The sequence below is a fragment of the Ylistrum balloti genome, unplaced genomic scaffold (genome assembly GCF_031769215.1).
Source record: "Ylistrum balloti isolate Yb309-2 unplaced genomic scaffold, AGI_CSIRO_Ybal_v1 Utg371360, whole genome shotgun sequence".
In the NCBI taxonomy this organism is placed as follows: Eukaryota; Metazoa; Mollusca; class Bivalvia; order Pectinida; family Pectinidae; genus Ylistrum; species Ylistrum balloti.
Window position 1 is genome coordinate 743,471 of NW_026782721.1, and position 22,342 is coordinate 765,812.

At 36.9% G+C, this 22,342-nt stretch overlaps 1 protein-coding gene across 1 annotated transcript; it reads left to right on the forward strand.

Annotated features, from left to right (window-relative positions):
• The first annotated feature begins 1,738 nt into the window (after nt 1-1,738).
• On the forward strand, nt 1,739-11,178 carry LOC132562203 (ETS-related transcription factor Elf-1-like). The gene is made up of 6 exons (XM_060226934.1): nt 1,739-1,994; nt 5,490-5,612; nt 8,960-9,088; nt 9,551-9,703; nt 10,325-10,520; nt 10,874-11,178. The coding sequence occupies exons 1-6, from the start codon at nt 1,739-1,741 to the stop codon at nt 10,956-10,958; spliced, it is 942 nt and encodes a 313-aa protein (XP_060082917.1). The 3' UTR covers nt 10,959-11,178.
• The last annotated feature ends 11,164 nt before the right edge of the window (nt 11,179-22,342 follow it).

The window sequence follows — 22,342 nt, forward strand, 5'->3', positions numbered from 1 at the left end:
CTGGTGTCTTATGTCACTGTTGTAACACTGGTGTCTTATCCCACTGTTGTAACACTGGTGTCTTATCCCACTGTAGTAATACTGGTGCCTTATGTCACTGTTGTAACACTGGTGTCTTATCCCACTGTTGTAACACTGATGTCTTATCCCACTGTAGTAACACTGGTGTCTTATCCCACTGTGGTAACACTGGTGTCTTATCCCACTGTTGTAACACTGGTGTCTTATCCCGCTGTTGTAACACTGGTGTCTTATGTCACTGTTGTAACACTGGTGTCTTATCCCGCTGTTGTAACACTGGTGTCTTATCCCACTGTTGTATCACTGGTGTCTTATCCCACTGTAGTAATACTGGTGTCTTATCCCACTGTTGTATCACTGGTGTCTTATCCCACTGTAGTAATACTGGTGTCTTATGTCACTGTTGTAACACTGGTGTCTTATCCCACTGTTGTATCACTGATGTCTTATCCCACTGTTGTAACACTGGTGTCTTATCCCACTGTTGTAACACTGATATCTTATCCCACTGTAGTAATACTGGTGTCTTATGTCACTGTTGTAACACTGGTGTCTTATCCCACTGTTGTAACACTGATGTCTTATCCCACTGTAGTAATACTGGTGTCTTATGTCACTGTTGTAACACTGGTGTCTTATCCCACTGTTGTATCACTGATGTCTTATCCCACTGTTGTAACACTGGTGTCTTATCCCACTGTTGTAACACTGATGTCTTATCCCACTGTAGTAACACTGGTGTCTTATCCCACTGTAGTAATACTGGTGTCTTATGTCACTGTTGTAACACTGATGTCTTATCCCGCTGTTGTAACACTGATGTCTTATCCCACTGTAGTAACACTGGTGTCTTATCCCACTGTAGTAATACTGGTGTCTTATGTCACTGTTGTAACACTGATGTCTTATCCCGCTGTTGTAACACTGGTGTCTTATCCCGCTGTTGTAACACTGGTGTCTTATGTCACTGTTGTAACACTGGTGTCTTATCTCGCTGTTGTAACACTGGTGACTTATCCCGCTGTTGTAACACTGGTGTCTTATCCCGCTGTTGTAACACTGGTGTCTTATGTCACTGTTGTATCACTGGTGTCTTATCCCGCTGTTGTAACACTGGTGTCTTATGTCACTGTTGTAACACTGGTGTCTTATCCCACTGTAGTAATACTGGTGTCTTATGTCACTGTTGTAACCCTGGTGTCTTATCCCGCTGTTGTAACACTGGTGTCTTATCCCGCTGTTGTAACACTGGTGTCTTATCCCGCTGTTGTAACCCTGGTGTCTTATTCCGCTGTTGTAACACTGGTGTCTTATCCCGCTGTTGTAACCCTGGTGTCTTATCCCGCTGTTTAGCAAATGTCATATAACGTTTTATGTTTTCACAGTGTTAAGCTAATTTCGTATATCAAAAACATATTGTGATTAAGACATGTTTTGTAAGGAATTAAGACACATTTTGTGAGGAATTAAAACAGGTTTTAGTGTCTTTTTCATTTATCATGTCTTTCTTATACACTACATGTATCTGATACTATGGTGTACAATTTACTTATAAAACAATATCCCTTCCCGAAAAGATTATATAAAACGGAAACAAATTAACTTGACAATCCATGTTCTTTACGAACATTATGTAAGCAACTTAATCCACGGATATGTTTTTTACAAGCCTTGGTGTTTGTCATTGCAGTTCGACAAAGATATCTTTGCTGACATAATGGGCGATCGCATCAGGACAAGCCCCGACCAGAAGCACTCATATGTGGAACTGAAACAGGTTCCGTTAGATGTTTACGGAGAAAGATTGAGTGGAATTTCATCGGCTTCTGCATGTCACCGGAAGCAATGGAGGAAAATACAGCCAGCCCAACAGGAATGTTTTGTGCAAGCATCGGACATTTGTTTTGGTATCAAAGAAGAGCCCGGTATCGAGCAGCAGGTTAAGGGTCGATTTCAGAGCCTCTCTGGCCAAGGTTAGTTCCTCATCCTATACAGGGCTCCAACTATTTATCTTAAAAAATCTAACCTCCTGTCGATCATAGTATATCTGGTTATTACCTCCGAGCAGTATTGGTATAAAACATTCTCCGAAGTAAGAGTCACACAATTTCTATAAAAAATGTCGAACAGGTTCGAAACAAACTGTTCACCATATATTACGAACATTATGTAAGCAACTTAATCCACGGATATGTTTTTTACAAGCCTTTTTGTTTCGTGTCATTTTTTTCTTTGTCTTTTTATTATACAGAATTATCGCTCCAGGACAACAGATATTGATTATTACGAAACAGGTTAGATGTTCAAGAAAATGGTATCGAATTTTCGGCTTCTGCATGTCACCATGAACAATGACGTGACAATCAAATACCTGCTAACAAAGGTAATGTTTTGTGCAAGTCGGACATTTGTTTTGGTATCGAACCGTAATCGAATGCAGGTTAAGGGTTATTTCAGAGCCTCTCTGGCCAAGGTTAGTTCCAATCCTATACAGGGCTCCAACTATTTATCTTAAAAAATCTAACCTCCTGTCGATCATAGTATATCTGGTTATTACCTCCGAGCAGTATTGGTATAAAACATTCTCCGAAGTAAGAGTCACACAATTTCTATAAAAAAGTGTCGAACAGGTTCGAACTGTTCACCATATATTCCCAGGCGTCGATTCCCCTGTTTTCAGTCCCTTTTTCTTTCGTGTCATTTTTTTCTTTGTCTTTTTATTATACAGAGTTATCTGCTCCTGTTAACAGATATTGATTATTACGTCACAGGTTTATGTAAGAAAATGGTATCGTTTTCTTATGACGCTACACTCATGAACAAATGACGTGACAATCAAATACCTGCTAACAAAGACGTATTTGTTCTGTGTCGGTTGTTCCAATCGCGTCTATCGAACCGTAATCGAATGTGTCGAACCGTGTTATTTGTGCCGTGTCGGTTGTTCCAATCGCGTCTGTCGAACCGTAATCGAATGTGTCGAACCGTGTTATTTGTGCCGTGTCGGTTGTTTCAATCGCGTCTGTCGAACCGTGTTATTTGTGCCGTGTCGGTTGTTCCAATCGCGTCTGTCGAACCGTGTTATTTGTGCCGTGTCGGTTGTTTCAATCGCGTCTGTCGAACCGTGTTATTTGTGCCGTGTCGGTTGTTTCAATCGCGTCTGTCGAACCGTGTTATTTGTGCCGTGTCGGTTGTTTCAATCGCGTCTGTCGAACCGCGTTATTTGTGCCGTGTCGGTTGTTTCAATCGCGTCTGTCGAACCGTGTTATTTGTGCCGTGTCGGTTGTTTCAATCGCGTCTGTCGAACCGTGTTATTTGTGCCGTGTCGGTTGTTTCAATCGCGTCTGTCGAACCGTGTTATTTGTGCCGTGCCGGTTGTTTCAATCGCGTCTGTCGAACCGTGTTATTTGTGCCGTGCCGGTTGTTTCAATCGCGTCTGTCGAACCGTGTTATTTGTGCCGTGTCGGTTGTTTCAATCGCGTCTGTCGAACCGTGTTATTTGTGCCGTGCCGGTTGTTTCAATCGCGTCTGTCGAACCGTAATCGAATGTGTCGAACCGTGTTATTTGTGCCGTGTCGGTTGTTTCAATCGCGTCTGTCGAACCGTGTTATTTGTGCCGTGTCGGTTGTTTCAATCGCGTCTGTCGAACCGTGTTATTTGTGCCGTGTCGGTTGTTTCAATCGCGTCTGTCGAACCGTGTTATTTGTGCCGTGCCGGTTGTTTCAATCGCGTCTGTCGAACCGTGTTATTTGTGCCGTGTCGGTTGTTTCAATCGCGTCTGTCGAACCGTGTTATTTGTGCCGTGTCGGTTGTTTCAATCGCGTCTGTCGAACCGTGTTATTTGTGCCGTGTCGGTTGTTTCAATCGCGTCTGTCGAACCGTGTTATTTGTGCCGTGTCGGTTGTTTCAATCGCGTCTGTCGAACCGTGTTATTTGTGCCGTGTCGGTTGTTTCAATCGCGTCTGTCGAACCGTGTTATTTGTGCCGTGTCGGTTGTTTCAATCGCGTCTGTCGAACCGTGTTATTTGTGCCGTGTCGGTTGTTTCAATCGCGTCTGTCGAACCGTGTTATTTGTTTCCTGCTCGTTTGTCTGAGGTTTTGGTGACATGTGTGACGTAATAACGGCAATTGTTTATTAGGTCATTGTATATTATGGCAGAATTCTGGTCTCCGTTGCCAAAAAATGATTACATTTCAACTGTTTAGAACTAACTATGGAGAACATGCAAGTTTAAGACGGGAAAACAACAAAATATTACCGTTAGACAACAAATCATTATCGTGAAACGACAACAAAATATTACCGTAAGACAACAAAATATTACCGTTAGACAACAAATCATTACCGTCAGACAACAAATCATTATCGTAAAACGACAACAAAATATTACCGTTAGACAACAAATAATTATCGTGAAACGAAAAGAAAACATTACCGTGAAACAACAAATAATTGTCGTAAAACGACAACAAAATATTACCGTTAGACAACAAATCATTATCGTGAAACGACAAATAATTGTCGTAAAACGACAACAAAATTTTACCGTTAGACAACAAATCATTATCGTGAAACGACAAATAATTGTCGTAAAACGACAACAAAATATTACCGTTAGACAACAAATCATTATCGTGAAACGACAAATAATTGTCGTAAAACGACAACAAAATATTACCGTTAGACAACAAATCATTATCGTGAAACGACAAAAAGTTATTACTTTGAATCGACAAAAAATCATTTCCGTAAAACGACAACAAATTATGACCGACGACATATGCTGTTTTATAGATATCGGATCCCAAACCACTTGTTTACTATATCCGCCGTGAGAGGGGATGTACAATATGTAACACCGAACATCTTTATGCAGCAATCACATCGATCTAAATTTGCATACATACTTTTTCCTGCCAGAGATTTGAACAGATAAATATAAACACGAAGGAAAAAACAATTTATTGTCTGACGTTAAGTGTACATTACGTATAGAAGTTGAGAAAGTGGAAGGGCTTATTTCCTATGTGATGAGTACCGATGTCTGACCACTTGTGAAGATCAGTACAATACTACCTTGCCTTTAGTTAGTGTTAGGTTAGACATGGAGGCGTGCCGCTGGATCAGTGACGGTAAGCTGTATAAAGATGTCACAATTTACCTTAGAACAAAAATGAAAGTAAATTTCCGCTTATATTTTTGACTTTATTAATTCTACACACACAAATTTACAGTACATACGTTTCTTTTATATCTGTCCTTTTCGCGATTGCGTGACTAATATTGTATCGGCGTCGTCAACGAAATCCAAACATCTGACGAACTATTTCTCTACACGGAACATTTCTAAGAGTTTTCGTCCACACTGAAATCCCATGGAGATCATGTTGCCCTTTCGTTGGCGCGGTCGTCTTTATACCATCATTCGTAAACTCTGGAATGCTAACATGGTTCCTATACTCCACAGATGCAGGCTACCTATATCCAGTGGAAGACTCCAGATCAAGCTTCCAAAGTCAAAATAGCCCGGATATACCTATGGATCATTGTCACCTTGAACGTTCGCCAGTCTACACGGACACAACAAATGGTATGTTCAATGCTTTGCTTGTCTCCCTTTTATAAGCCTATTTTTGTTCGTAACAATTCGGGTGTTTTATATATGAAATTTTCGAATGATCTTTATTCAATGTTTTAAATGTGTAGCCAGTTTTCTAGAGGAAAATTTTATCCGTGGTTTGTTCCAAGTCGGCCACGACATCTTTTCCTCGTGGATAAGAGGGAAGTATTTAAATATTTGAAAAGAGCTGTTGAAACAGTTTGGTAATAACCATTATTTTAAAACGCACTCTGTTTTGTCAATAATGCACAATTTTGTAGTGAAAGCATATTTAGAATGTTTTTAAACTATTGACAAAATAGTATTTTAAAGTCTCGCATCAGTAAGAAAAGACATTCAAAAAGACTTCGTGTAAATCATCATCATCAAATGCTTACACATGTAGCTGATTACAAACCAATTTATTCATGACATTTTAATGTAGTGACAGAAAGCCAGCCATTAAGGTTTGGTATCAGGTACAGAAGGTTTGGTACCTGGTACAGAAGGTTTGGTATCAGGTACAGAAGGTTTGGTACCTGGTATAGAAGGCTTGGTACCTGGTACAGAAGGTTTGGTACCAGGTACAGAAGGTTTGGTACCTAGTATAGAAGGCTTGGTACCTGGTACAGAAGGTTTGGTATCAGGTACAGAAGGTTTAGTACCCGGTACAGAAGGTTTGGTACCTGGTACAGAAGGTTTGGTACCCGGTACAGAAGGTTTGGTACCCGGTACAGAAGGTTTGATACCCGGTACAGAAGGTTTGGTACCCGGTATAGAAGGTTTGGTACCTGGTACAGAAGGTTTGGTATCAGGTACAGAAGGTTTAGTACCCGGTACAGAAGGTTTGGTACCTGGTACAGAAGGTTTGGTACCTGATACAGAAGGTTTGGTATCAGGTACAGAAGGTTTGACAAGACCGCTCTAACGCTAATCGTCTTGTGTAATATCGATAAATTACAACAATCGGGTTTGGTCAGCTCCGTCTACATACTATGCAGGGTAAGTGTTTGGTAACTTAAGAGTCGTGTTCCGAGAGCTAATATCCTCCACCTTCTGTGTCGTAAGTGTATGTTTTGTGCGACCGTTTCTAAGAAAGAGTCCCGGAAATGACCTGTTACCGATAAACCAGGGACTCCCTAACGTGCTGATCCCAACCAGTCAAGTTAAACCTGGGACATACCTGATACAGAAGGTTTGGTACGTACCCTGGTACCCTGGCCTATTACAGATAAACACCTGTTGGGACATTACAGGGACCAACATCCCTGTTACAGTGGCCAGGGATTTTGAATTTTAGAAAACTTCATTACTTGATTTCTAAACATTCTGAATAATTTTAACCATTTTTTTTGATAATTTCACTGGAGTTGAGTGTCGTGGTGTTTTGTTATTACCTAAAAGTAGTGACAAGACCGCTGTTCTCTAACGCTAATCGTCTTGTGTAATATCGATAAATTACAACAATTGGGTTTGGTCTACATACTATTACATATAAACATGGGACCTCCACTTTCTGTGTCGTAAGTGTATGTTTTGGGCGACAGTCCCGGAAATGACCTGTTACCGATAAACCAGGGACTCCCTAACGTGCTGATCCCAACCAGTCAAGTTAAACCTGGGACATCCCAACGTCCCGACCCTGGCCTATTACAGATAAACATGGGACATCCGAACGTCCCGACGCTGGCCTATTACAGATGAACATGGGACATCCCAACGTCCCGACCCTGGCCTATTACAGATAAACATTGGACATCCCAACATCCCGACCCTGGCCTATTACAGATAAACATGGGACATCCCAACATCCCGACCCTGGCCTATTACAGATAAACATGGGACATCCCAACATCCCGACCCTGGCCTATTACAGATAAACATGGGACATCCCAACATCCCGACCCTGGCCTATTACAGATAAACATGGGACATCCCAACATCCCGACCCTGGCCTATTACAGATAAACATGGGACATCCCAACATCCTGACCCTGACCTATTACAGATAAACATTGGACATCCCATCGTCCCGACCCTGGCCTATTACAGATAAACATGGGACATCCCAACGTCCCGATCCTGACCTGTTACAGATAAACATGGGACATCCCATCGTCCCGACTCTGACCTGGTACAGATAAACATGAGACATGCCTTGATCCTGGCTTGTTACAGATAAACATAGGACATGTCTTGATCGTGGCCTGTTACAGATAAACATGTTACAGCCCAGCCTCCCCTCTCCGTGTCAGTGGTACACGTTACCATATGACTAAAAAGAAGAATTTGAAGGAATGTGATTTTTGGATGACTTTTACATTAGAGAGATTTACACCTGTGATAATAGTGTTATAACACCCGTGTGCCGTTTTCGTACAACACCAGCCACACTAAATACACGGACATTGATACTGTTAAAACGATTTCTATTTTTAAAAATACGTATCCGGGAATAACGTATAAAAACATACATGTTTACATATTTGTCAGAAAATCTACATTCCATTTTCACACCTGTATAGACTACTGAATATTAAACAAAAAGAATATTCGTAAAAGGAAAAAAATGATATAAAATGGATGATTAAACTTTTGGTTATTGGTGTAGATACAGATGTAGTAAGTGTTGGTAACTCCCTGGCCCGGACCAGACTACACGTTACATCTTAGGAATCGAGCTTCTTGTAACAAAGTGATTTTTTTACTGGGCACACTCTTACTTATCTGTGTTAGTAACACCTGATAAAATATACGATTTACCTAGATGAGGTTTGGTTTTATAAATTACATCATATACATAGAACATAAAACAAATACATATAAATATATATAAATCTAAATCGCCTTTTATATGGGAGAGAAACAAAAATCAAATTTGTGTTTTGACTGTGTTTTGATGTTACTATATAAATATGTACGGGTATGTGTCTTTACTGTGGTATGTTATATAAATATGTACGGGTATGTGTCTTTACTGTGGTATGTTATATAAATATGTACGGGTATGTGTTTTTACTGTGGTATGTTATATAAATATGTACGGATATGTGTCTTTACTGTGGTATGTTATATAAATATGTACGGGTATGTGTCTACTGAGGTATGTTATATAAATAGGTACGGGTATGTGTCTTTACTGTGGTATGTTATATAAATATGTACGGATATGTGTCTTTACTGTGTAATGTTATATAAATATGTACGGATGTGTGTCTTTACTGTGGTATGTTATATAAATATGTACGGATATGTGTCTTTACTGTGGTAGGGTATATAAATATATATGGATATGTGTCTTGCATTATTTTACGATAACGTTCCTATTTGTGTTACAGATCTTTTCCACAATTTAGAGAGTATGAAAGTGATCAGTGAGAACGGAGAGGTTTCTGTTGAACTATATGGATACCAGTATCCGATAGACATATCTGACACCATGGACATCAATGGCGGACATAAAGCAGGTACTTGATTTTAATCATTGGTGTTTTATTTTCATATCTTACCTGACAGAATGTTAGTGACCAATGACGTCAGCCGATAACAGGGAACACGCTGACCAGTCTGTATCATAGGAATACCTTATCATGTTTTCCGAAAGTTTGGGTACGCATCGCGTTTAAAGTAAGAATCTGCATCAGTTATGTTACAGAACCTTATGTCTTCTTGTATAACAGTTTGGGTGTAATGAAGTAATGTTTTGTTAACATAATTTTTAAATTATGATGTCACAACGAGAAATCGTTTTAACATGGCACCACTTTACACGTGACATGCGCAGAGCATGATTGTTATTGACTTCGAATCAAGTCGTGAAACTAGTTATTTTTTGTGATGAACGAAGTTATATCTTATTTTGTAAGCGTCTTTATCGAATGCAAAAAAAAACTTAAGTAATTAAAATAGTTTCTTTGTTTTGTTTCCAGAATACAATAAGGTGGATTACCCTATACAACAATCTCCATCCAAATCGGAGCCCCACCTGTTTAGCATTAACGATACACAGTATTCAGATCCTTACACTAACAAAAGGACTAAGACAAAGGATGCTGTTAAAGCAAGATACAGACAAAAACGTAGTAAGTTTTAAACAGAGAAATTTAAGTTATACTCGTATGATAATGAATTACTTCCCACAGCAACAGAGTATCTTATTATGTTTGGACGTCCATGGTTTTAGTGGCATTTATAGCGATTTGGAGAAGTTACCTAACCTGTCTTTCAGAGTCTTTTATTATATAGACTGAAATCTCGTCAATATACCGCGAGATTTCAGGAGCAAATTCCAAGTGTCTGAATGAAAACCTGTTTGACAGAGGAAAATAAATGCCAATTTTTACAATTGTTCTAATAATGGAAATGTAACTCAATGAACCTGTAACTCAATGGAACTGTAACTCCATGGACCTGTAACTCAATGGAATTGTAACTCAATGGACCTGTAACTCAATGGAACTGTAACTCAATGAAACTCAATGGACCTGTAACTCAATGGAACTGTAACTCAATGGACCTTTAACTCAATGCAGCCAGACGATGAAATTTAAACTTCATGTTCCAAACTAAATTAGACAAACAAACTAGAATATTTGTCACTTGTTTGTTTTCCTTCATTAGGGAAGGTTCATCTACAATTGAAGTAAATTTTCCACAATGTTACAATTCAGCTATAACATTACGACATCATTTTGTTGTTTCAGTGCAGCGAGGATGTCGGTTATGGGAATTCATCCGGGACCTGCTACAGAACCCTCTCTATAACCCTTCACACATCAAATGGATTGATAGATCGGTAGGCGAGTTCCGATTGGTCAAATCTAACCAGATAGCCCGGATGTGGGGAGCTAAGAAAAACAATGAATGTATGACATATGAAAAGCTGAGTAGAGCCATGAGGTGATTACATCAATGTGGTGAAGTTGTCTGTACAATCTAGATATTGAATTATGTTAACGAGGCTGATCGGGTCGACATTTGTCAAGGTCAACAAAAACATTCTCGTAATGTGAAGGTCATTGTATTTATGTGACACTGTTGACTGTATTTCATATCGGGGGGAGGAGTCGGATCAGTTCAGTCTGATGACGCTACTTGGAAGCCCCAAATTTAGGTGTCCTTTTGATCAGTAACAAGTAAATTAAACGTATTAAAGGCATTATTCAAATTGTTAAAAAGGGTCGTTTTGATAATTGCATGTAAATCGATCTAACATCTGAACTCATTCGGTAATATCTCCTTTCCATTTTCAGGTATTATTACAAAAGAGAAATCTTATCTCCTGTTTTGGGAAAGCGTCTAGTGTACAGATTCGGGGCCAAGTCGTACGGGTGGTGATCTAACAATTCAGAGTCTACAACAGAAGGCAAACGACCGACTCCATGTCAAGGATCTACATCACAGATTACAGCCCAGTGAAACACAAAAATCAGTGACAGAGTAAATACATTAAAGCGATTGTAAGTAAAACTTTAAACACCCGTCGACAAGGCCGATGTTTATTGCTTCAAAACATCTTGGGGTGACTGTTCGCCCCGTACTGCTGCTGAAACGAAGAGAGGACCTACATTTAACACTTTATTGTAGACACTCTGTCCCTGAAGATTCACATTCAGTTGCAGATCCTATCATCAACAAAATGCTCTCTCCAATCTACGAATCAATTGCTGCTTCATCTAAATCGTTTTAAATTATATATGTGGCAGAACCTTTCTTTACCTATCATATGTATGTATGCTAGTCACTCTCTTATGAGAAAGTTTGAATTAATGACGCCTTTGAGATATTAAGCTAACCTCTATTTAACATAGAAATTAGTGCTAATCCTTTAATATCTCTTAACATACACATGTAGATGCTTGGTAAACTAAGTGAACATGCAATGATGTCGTATATCCAGAATGGTACTGCGGGATTTCGTTCACAAAGCCCACCGTTGATATTTTTATCTATTACATTGTGCAACCGACTTAACATGTAACACGTGATTATATCATTTCGCCTGATGACTGCCACAAGTTTCAAACAGAGTGACTTCCGGTTCCGGTACAAAAGTAATCTATATTTAGTGACTTGTCATAGAAAACAGACTGTGCCTTTTAGAAGACTATCTATGGCGGTTTTTACTTACGTATGCAACCGTATCATTGTAAAGTCAACCATCAGTGATATTTTAAACCTATTTTTATTGAAAGTCAACCAATCCTAGAACAGTTCGTTGTTAGAAGAGAATCATGCCGAATGATTCGTAAAAGGTAGTGACATTGGACTTCTGTACAGAAATCAGATGAATGTTGTTATGCTGTCAGAATTTATAGATAACAATTTGTAACAACGCCTCGGTTTATAAAAGTTGAAGACAGTCATATTATACTAAATATGCCTGTTTTAGAAGTAAATTCGACCTCTCAAACTTGACATCACAGAAATGGAGCAGGATTTTAATGTACACCTGTGTGGAATTGTCGCCAGTTTGTTTAATTTACTTGAAATGATACCAATGTCATGATGTGTTCAGCTGTTTTAGTCGGCTGATTTTCTAAGTCATCATTTGTTTATACAATAAACACTATACGAGGGTCATATTGATGCTCGTGTCCCCTAGATTTGATACGTCCCATTACTTATTTTCAAAACAATGAATTTTCTACCTATTTTTTATAAAAAAACATCGAAGCTTTTGTCGTAGGATATTTTGTAGCTTTATATTCTTAACTTATTGAAGTATATGTTTTACATGTAATGATCATATTGATATGTCTAAAGTCTATTTTTGAAATAAAGTATTACTTTACGATTATGTACGTGTTTTTTTTATCCGTTATATATTGCTTTATAACTGTGAAGGGTTTGATAGGCATTTCTTTGGCGCCAGGGTTATATGAAGAGGACTATCAAAAGAGATATCAAGAGTGGAAAATAAAACACGGAAACAAAAACAACATAAAATAGGAAAACATCAAGATCCCAAATGTTGACATTTCGTCGGCAGATCAATTTTGGTCACTTTAATGAAAATCTTCTGCAAGGAGAATTTTCCTAGTCGCATTCTACCAACATGAAGTGGAATGGAATGCAACAGAAATAAAAAGTCTGCAGCATTTCGATGTTAAATAAATAATTAGACTCGAATAAGCCATAGCTAGTTTTTATTTAGAGGATGAATTTCAATACATTTTACTATCGCCAGGAGCAGACATCTGTAAACGTTTAACCAAATTACAGTCAAACGTCGATGTCTCGACCTCGAAATTGGAAATCTCGTACTCGTATAACTAGACTTCGAACAAAAAGACATGTAAATGCCAGAAATTTACTTATTTATGGTTGTTGTCATGGTTACTAGCGTATACGTATACTTATTTTCAGATGTCAAGGTAGATAACTCCGCCTGAGAAAAAAAGTTTTGTTTACAGTAGGTTCTTCCAGTTTTTATATATTCCTCTTGTAATGATTATAGCCGTATTTTGTATGTTTAAAATTATGATATAGAGAGTGGGTATATTGTTCATCAGAACCACAACTAAGTGTAGTAGAAATATTAAATTGATTTTTCAACATTCTGTATGTGTTTTAGTTGTCATGATGAACTATAAATTCAAACTTTATTGGTCATTTAAATGTCTAAACATTTTCACTTGTGGGGTTCCACTTCCTGTGTAAATACAAACGTATATAGAATCATAACATACACTGGTAAGGTTTTTTTTTGTAACATGTTATAATTAAAATTAGACACAACATTACTCAGAATGTGCCTATTGTGTTCTATATCTTATCAAAATGGTAACATATCTATACATTTCTATAAAAACAGTTTGTCTTTTAGAGTTACAGAATTATTGCTAAAACCATTATGATGTTTCCAAAACTTGTTACATGCTGCAAAAACTTAGAAGTTACAAACAACAACATACACTTTAGATTAAACCATTATAATTTTGCATAATTCTCCACACAAAGAAATGGCGAGGAGAAAGATAGGTGAAGAACTGGCTGGCTCTGATGGCACAGTATGACTTGGATGTTCCAATATCATCACACCTTGTCCATGTTACAGCAGGCCTGTGTTGATACACAGAGTTAAAAAGCAACTTGAAAAAAAGTTAATATAAGTATCCTTTTGTTTACTTATGAACATTTCATTTAATACTTCATCATGAAATAGTGGAAGGTTTGAATAAAATAGAAATATTCATGTTATAAACTGTATCCCATCAGTAAAACAAACAAATCTACTGACAGAATTTATGTAAGAATCTTGATATAAAATTATATATTAACCTTCATGTACCTTATTCATGTAAAACTTAATGTACATGTAGACCTACACCATCATAAATTGCATAATATGAAAAAAAATTGTTTTCATATAATACGTATCTATGCTATGATTTGGTGACAAGACGAACGCATTGGTAACGGTTTACCTCATTATTCTATTACTTGCAAATACAGACGGGGTGCAGTTCTTACCTTTGGTTCTTGTTCAGACTCAACATAAGTGAATTCTGTTGCATTGATTGTGTCATGTCATCACATGTAAGAACTTGTGATATGCATACAATTTGCAGCATATTATACTGTAGTGACGAATTATCTCTGCAAATTAAGTCAGGTCCCGTAAAACATGAGCTGGCGCCTCGGAATCGAAATTGGAAATACCCACATACTATAAATAGCATTTGCCGTCAAAATATGTATCTCTGGTACACAGCGTAAACACGACAGAGTTGCATTATATGCAATCGTAATCACACAGGTGCTTGCTCCGATGTAAGACGTCACCTGGGTGTGGTGTTTGTTCACGTACTGAAAGCGAGTGTTTGTGAAAACTCACGAAGCCTTTGTTTTTTTACTGAATGGGAAAAGATAATTTTGACCAATTTTCAGTCTGTCTTCAAATGACAATAGAATTCAGTGAGTATATCTATGCAATATCATTCGATTAGACAGGCGGTGTGTAGTGTAGACTGACACGAGACTGTTTGATAATCATCAGAAGTATTTTATTTGCCAAATCTAAATATTTGCAGCAAATAATGTGAAATTGATGGAACGTGCACAAGATTTTGGATATTAGGTATCAATGTATTAAAATTCGAGTGAGTTATTTCGTTTTTTATGAACATATATGCGGAATACAAACCGGAGCCGCGAATAGACATTTACGTACACCGTGCACACGACGTCATCAATCCAAAATGTTAAGGGGAAAAATGCCTCGTATATTCAACTCGCAAAAAGCGTAAGAAATATTTGTCAAATCAAATTATACTAAAAAAATTGTTAAGCATTTTCTCCAAATTTATGAGATATAATTAGTAGATCAATACCTCCACAAACAAGGGAGATATGACGTTTTTTTAAACACCGACGTCACAATGCGTAAAAAAATCCGTAGTTTGGAGTTAAGGGGTTAGAAGGATCGCTACATCATCAGGAGTACTTCAGTAGCGATCTCTATCAGGTTAAACATGTGGTCTGTTCAAGCTGTTTAAGAGATTAAGCAAGGAGGGAAATCTTTATTCAACAACTGTCTATTGTGAAACACACTGCGGTCAATTGGCGCGAAGTGGGCCATTGACTCAGTAGAATTGATAGGGGATTCCCCTGTCTTTTCACAGGATGTCTCTTTCCAACTAGTACATGATCGCATTCTCTGCGCAAGGTACGACAGACAGAAGGGGGAACGCTGAAATATAACGTGATTAACCCATCTATATCTTTCTTAAATGTGTTTGCGATTTAATTCGGTATTGCGTTACTCTCCTTAACGTTGATAAGGGTGTGGGACAGAATATGATAAGTCTTGGTATCTGTTAACCGACAGACACAGTAAAACGTGTCAACTCAGCGTAATATTGTATTACTTAAATTTACGTAACATATCACTAGGTCAGTGAAATTTTACACGGTATATATAGAGTCTCGGTCAACAGAATTCCACTTATAATCAGTATTATTACACCAGTAGATTCCCAGTCTTCAGCAGGATCTGTTGTAGGTGTTTGTATACAATAATACATAGATTTGTCCTAAACTGTGATCACAGACATTTCTTTATGATGAAGATTTCCGTTTCAGAGAGGAAGCCTTCTAAAACTGATCTGATCGATTTGTTGCAAGTACATCCCTTCGAAATACAGAACTAGAAAACGTATTCTTTCAGGGAAATGATTCACAGCATCAAGAAGTAATGTTAAATGGTCTGAAAAATAGAAAATTGCTAGAGTCTCCAAGTGTAGAAAATTGACTAGGAGTGAGAGTGAGAAACACGGACTAAAGACATGTACAATGAAGGGATAATATATAAATCAGTTTAGTATACATGTATCTTAAATAAATAAAAATAAATCTAAAAAAAAAAAAAATTTTTTTCTGAAATTCTGTCACTTGTTAAGCAATTGTTCACGTGCTATACATTGTAACATTCCCTCATAACAATATACAATTACTGAGTATATCAAACACATACAAGCTTTATGTTATCAGTGGTCCATTCAGGTATTGTAACTCTGCTCTACCTGACCACTCAATACTGTATATAATAGGTGTATCTACCTGACCACTCAATACTGTATATAGGTGTATCTACCTGACCACTCAATACTATATATAGGTGTATCTACCTGACCCTCATTACTATATATAGGTGTATCTACCTGACCCTCAATACTATATATAGGTGTATCTACCTGACCCTCAATACTATATATAGGTGTATCTATCTGACCCTCATTACTATATATAGGTGTATCTACCTGACCACTCAATACTATATATAGATGTATCTATCTGGCCCTCAATACTATATATAGGTGTATCTATCTGACCCTCATTACTATATATAGGTGTATCTACCTGACCACTCAATACTATATATAGGTGTATCTATCTGGCCCTCAATACTATATATAGGTGTATCTACCTGACCACTCAATACTATATATAGGTGTATCTACCTGACCCTCAATACTATATATAGGTGTATCTATCTGACCCTCAATACTATATATAGGTGTATCTATCAATACTATATATAGGTGTATCTACCTGACCACTCAATACTATATATAGGTGTATCTACCTGACCACTCAATACTATATATAGGTGTATCTACCTGACCACTCAATACTATATATAGGTGTATCTAACTGGCCCACAATACTATATATAGGTGTACTCAATACTATATATAGGTGTATCTACCTGACCACTCAATACTATATATAGGTGTATCAATACTATATATAGGTGTATCTGACCACTCAATACTATATATAGGTGTACTCAATATCTACCTGACCACTCAATACTATATATAGGTGTGTCAATACTATATATAGGTGACCACTCAATACTATATATAGGTGTATCTACCTGACCACTCAATACTATATATAGGTGTATCTACCTGACCACTCAATACTATATATAGGTGTATCTACCTGACCACTCAATACTATATATAGGTGTATCTACCTGACCACTCAATACTATATATAGGTGTATCTATCTGACCCTCAATACTATATATAGGTGTATCTACCTGACCACTCAATACTATATATAGGTGTATCTACCTGACCACTCAATACTATATATAGGTGTATCTATCTGACCCTCATTACTATATATAGGTGTATCTACCTGACCACTCAATACTATATATAGGTGTATCTACCTGACCACTCAATACTATATATAGGTGTATCTACCTGACCACTCAATACTATATATAGGTGTACCTACCTGACCACTCAATACTATATATAGGTGTATCTACCTGACCACTCAATACTATATATAGGTGTATCTACCTGACCACTCAATACTATATATAGGTGTATCTACCTGACCACTCAATACTATATATAGGTGTATCTACCTGACCACTCAATACTATATATAGGTGTATCTACCTGACCACTCAATACTATATATAGGTGTATCTACCTGACCACTCAATACTATATATAGGTGTATCTGACCACTCAATACTGACCACTCAATACTATATATAGGTGTATCTACCTGACCACTCAATACTATATATAGGTGTATCTATCAATACTATATATAGGTGTATCTACCTGACCACTCAATACTATATATAGGTGTATCTACCTGACCACTCAATACTATATATAGGTGTATCTACCTGACCACTCAATACTATACATAGGTGCATCTAACTGACCACTCAATACTATATATAGGTGTATCTACCTGACCCTCAATACTATATATAGGTGTATCTACCTGACCACTCAATACTATATATAGGTGTATCTATCTGACCCTCAATACTGTATATAAGTGTATCTATCTGGCCCTCAATACTATATATAGGTGTATCTATCAATACTATATATCCATTTATTGGTGTGGAAGAACGGCGTAATCCTCCTTTTTATGATTTTCCTTATTGTTTGAAATACAATTAAGGATTTTATTAATATTATACTACAAACAACACCACATATCTAGTTAATTTTCCCAGACTCTGTAATATTATACTACAAACAACACCACATATCTAGTTAATTTTCCCAGACTCTGTAATATTATACTACAAACAACACCACATATCTAGTTAATTTTCCCAGACTCTGTAATATTATACTACAAACAACACCACATATCTAGTTAATTTTCCCAGATTCTGTCATATTATACTACAAACAACACCACATATCTAGTTAATTTTCCCAGACTCTGTAATATTATACTACAAACAACACCACATATCTAGTTAATTTCCCCAGATTCTGTAATATTATACTACAAACAACACCACATATCTAGTTAATTTTCCCAGATTCTGTAATATTATACTACAAACAACACCACATATCTAGTTAATTTTCCCAGATTCTGTAATATTATACTACAAACAACACCACATATCTAGTTAATTTTCCCAGACTCTGTAATATTATACTACAAACAACACCACATTTCTAGTTAATTTTCCCATACTCTGTAATATTATGCTACAAACATCACACCGTTTCTAGTTAATTTTCCCAGATTCTGTAATATTATACTACAAACAACACCACATTTCTAGTTAATTTGCTGCCACCATAAACTAAAGACGTGTCTTTGGATTCTGGTATTACGTGTTCCGTAAATTACCTCCTTAAATTACCGTTGTGTGCTCAAAATAAATTCTATCCGATTATCTGGTACACTGGCTTACCTTAAAATGAAGTAAGAACGTGCACAAACACCAAAGACAAAATATTTTAAAACTTTAGGGTTATTAAGGAATTAAACTGCATTTTCGTCCTTCTAGGACTCGTCAGTGATGCTACATCACACAGTTTTTTTCGTCCTTCTACGACTCGTCAGTGATATTACATCACACAGTTTTTTCGTCCTTCTACGACTCGTCAGTGATGTTACATCATAAAGCTGTTTCGTCCTTTCAGGACTCGTCAGTGATGCTACATCATACAGCTTTTTCGTCCTTCTACGACTCGTCAGTGATATTACATCACACAGCTTTTTCGTCCTTCTACGACTCGTCAGTGATGTTACATTATACAGCTGTATCGTCCTTCTAGGACTCGTCAGTGATGCTACATCACACAGGTTTTTCGTCCTTCTACGACTCGTCAGTGATGTTACATCATAAAGCTGTTTCGTCCTTTTAGGACTCGTCAGTGATGCTACATCATACAGCTGTCAAGTCCTTCTAGGACTCGTCAGTGATGTTATATCATAAAACTGTTTCGTCCTTCTAGGACTCGTCAGTGATTTTACATCATAAAGCTGTTTCGTCCTTCTAGGACTCGTCAGTGATGCTATATCATACAGCTTTTCGTCCTTCTACGACTCGTCAGTGATGTTACATCATACAGCTGTATCGTCCTTCTAGGACTCGTCAGTGATGCTACATCACACAGGTTTTTCGTCCTTCTAGGATTCGTCAGTGATGCTATATCATACAGCTGCTTCGTCCTTCTAGGACTTGTGTCAATTATTCTAAGGATTTATAATTTTGAAACATCGAAGGGAAAATAAAGAATTGTAAAAACAAAACCATGCTGGTAAGGTGCATTAGAATTCTATACATGTCAAGAACAGTTCTATGTATTGAATTACCTTTTCATGTTTACCTGCATGAAAAATCAGCAAAAACTAAAATAATAGATAAAAACTCTATTCAGTTAAATAATTGCTGTTATTAAAGCATTAAGGTTATTTAAATATAGTACAATTACTATGTTTTTTCTAACACAAGCATGTCATTACATGCTATCATTTAGGCTTGTCAACAATCAACAGGTCTGGAAGTCACATGTACATGTATTTGATACTCATGTCGATGACTTGTAAGATTTCATACTAAGAACCATTGTTTGTACAGTGCAGTTATACACTTAAAGTATTGCCATGTTTAACCTTCGCTTCACCTGAACACGTGAATCGTAGTTTTTTTTAGGTTAATGGTGGAATTTAAACAATAACACTATGCACTGTTAATCACTTATAATGTCATTTTTTCTAGTTAAAGACACGACTGCCGCAGACAATGTATAATCGGGACGTTTTAAGGTAGACTGTTGCAACAATTTTGCGTTCCCTTATCAGTAAGGTAGTTGTCATGTTAAGATTGAAATATTTAATCAAGAATGTCAAGTAATTGACAGAAAATGAATAAAACTTTATCATACAGATAATCTATTCTTCTGGAGCTTGAGTTTGTTTTTTAAAAATAATAGATATTTAATGATTTTCGCAACCCGATCAACACACAAAAATCTGTCTAAAATTATGAGCGATTTATCTCCCTTTCTGTAGAATACGTTGGTTCGTTCATAAGTAGATATTGAACATATTAAATCTGCATGTGTCAATCACAAACACATCTCCTTGACAATTTAATACATATATAATAATAAACTTGGAGAACACGTAGATTTCCGAATCATCGTTTTCATTTCCAAATCCTTATTATACTTGATTACGTAAGTTGCCTAGATACACTGATACCAGGCATTTGTATATACAATGTAGTTGATTTCATTTGTGTACTAAGACTACTGCCGAGTACCTATGTATCTAAGCAATTTCTGCGGTGAAGCATTATGAAGATTCAGAAACGATTTTTTGGTCATTATATTTTAATATATTTATATATGTGTGAGTGAGCGTGTATTTTAATTAGATGTTAAGAATACAATTAACATGAAGTACGTTATTACTTAATGTTAATTGATTGGCTAATTGCTTTGACGTCATGATAAGAGATTTACGTACAGAACAACTATTACAACATAGATACACCACTCTAATCAGTAGATGTCTGTTCCTGCACGGATGGCTAATGTTTGTTACATATTCCCAGGCTAAAATACCCTCTAACTTTCCTCCCAATCCTTCTTCCCTGGTAACCACTTATAGATCTATGTTCTGAGAAATATTCTTCCCTGTCCTCAACATACTCTAGAACTACAACTAGGAACGTTCCATATTCCATTAAAAAACCCAAGTAATTAGTCATTGTTAAAAATCGGCAGATCTAACAAGGAAGTTAACCATTATAAATTACCCGCCCTTTTTCTTATCAGTCATTTTATATATCAAATCAATTTTATTTTTTTGGTATTTCCGAATTTTTCTTCCTTTTGATAATAAGTTATTGAAAAAATACCGCCAATCATTGAAAAAAATATTTGCAGAAAAAAATAAGAAAAAAAGACAAATGTACATTAGCATGTGTACAGGATAAAATGATAAAGAAAATGGAAATTAACAAGAAGTATAAAAACAGTGATTTCGAGATTTTGTTTCGACTTCCTTCATAGGAATACCACCTTAGTTAACATCACCAACGAGTCTTATAGGAACACAACAGCTGTGTGATGTAATATAATCCATTGTTTGACTTAGTTAGAATCACTAACGAGTCTTAAAGGGACGCAACATCTGTGTGATGTAATATAATCCATTGTTTGACTCAATTAGCATCACCAACGAGCCTATAGGGCCGCAACATCTGTGTGATGTAATATAATCCATTGTTTGACTCAGTTAGCATCACTAGCGAGTTTATAGGGACGCAACATCTGTGTGATGTAATATAATCCATTGTTTGACTCAGTTAGCATCACTAGCGAGTTTATAGGGACGCAACATCTGTGTGATGTAATATAATCCATTGTTTGACTCAATTAGCATCACCAACGAGCCTATAGGGCCGCAACATCTGTGTGATGTAATATAATGCATTGTTTGACTCAGTTAGCATCACTAGCGAGTTTATAGGGACGCAACATCTGTGTGATGTAATATAATCCATTGTTTGACTCAATTAGCATCACCAACGAGCCTATAGGGCCGCAACATCTGTGTGATGTAATATAATGCATTGTTTGACTCAGTTAGCATCACTAGCGAGTTTATAGGGACGCAACATCTGTGTGATGTAATATAATCCATTGTTTGACTCAATTAGCATCACCAACGAGTCTTATAGGGACGCAACAGCTGTGTGATGTAATATAATGCATTGTTTGACTCAGTTAGCATCACCAACGAGTTTATAGGGACGCAACATCTGTGTGATGTAATATAATCCATTGTTTGACTCAATTAGCATCACCAACGAGCCTATAGGGCCGCAACATCTGTGTGATGTAATATAATCCATGTTTGACTCAGTTAGCATCACCAACGAGTCTTATAGGGCCGCAACATCTGTGTG

What these genes read in the sequence shown, in the direction of transcription:
- LOC132562203 (XM_060226934.1), top strand. Translation starts at nt 1,739, where the DNA reads ATGGGCGATCGCATCAGGACAAGCCCCGACCAGAAGCACTCATATGTG. An exon ending in CTACACGGACACAACAAATG is followed by an intron (nt 5,613 to 8,959) that starts GTATGTTCAATG and finishes TTTGTGTTACAG; the next exon opens with ATCTTTTCCACAATTTAGAG. An exon ending in CAATGGCGGACATAAAGCAG is followed by an intron (nt 9,089 to 9,550) that starts GTACTTGATTTT and finishes TTTTGTTTCCAG; the next exon opens with AATACAATAAGGTGGATTAC.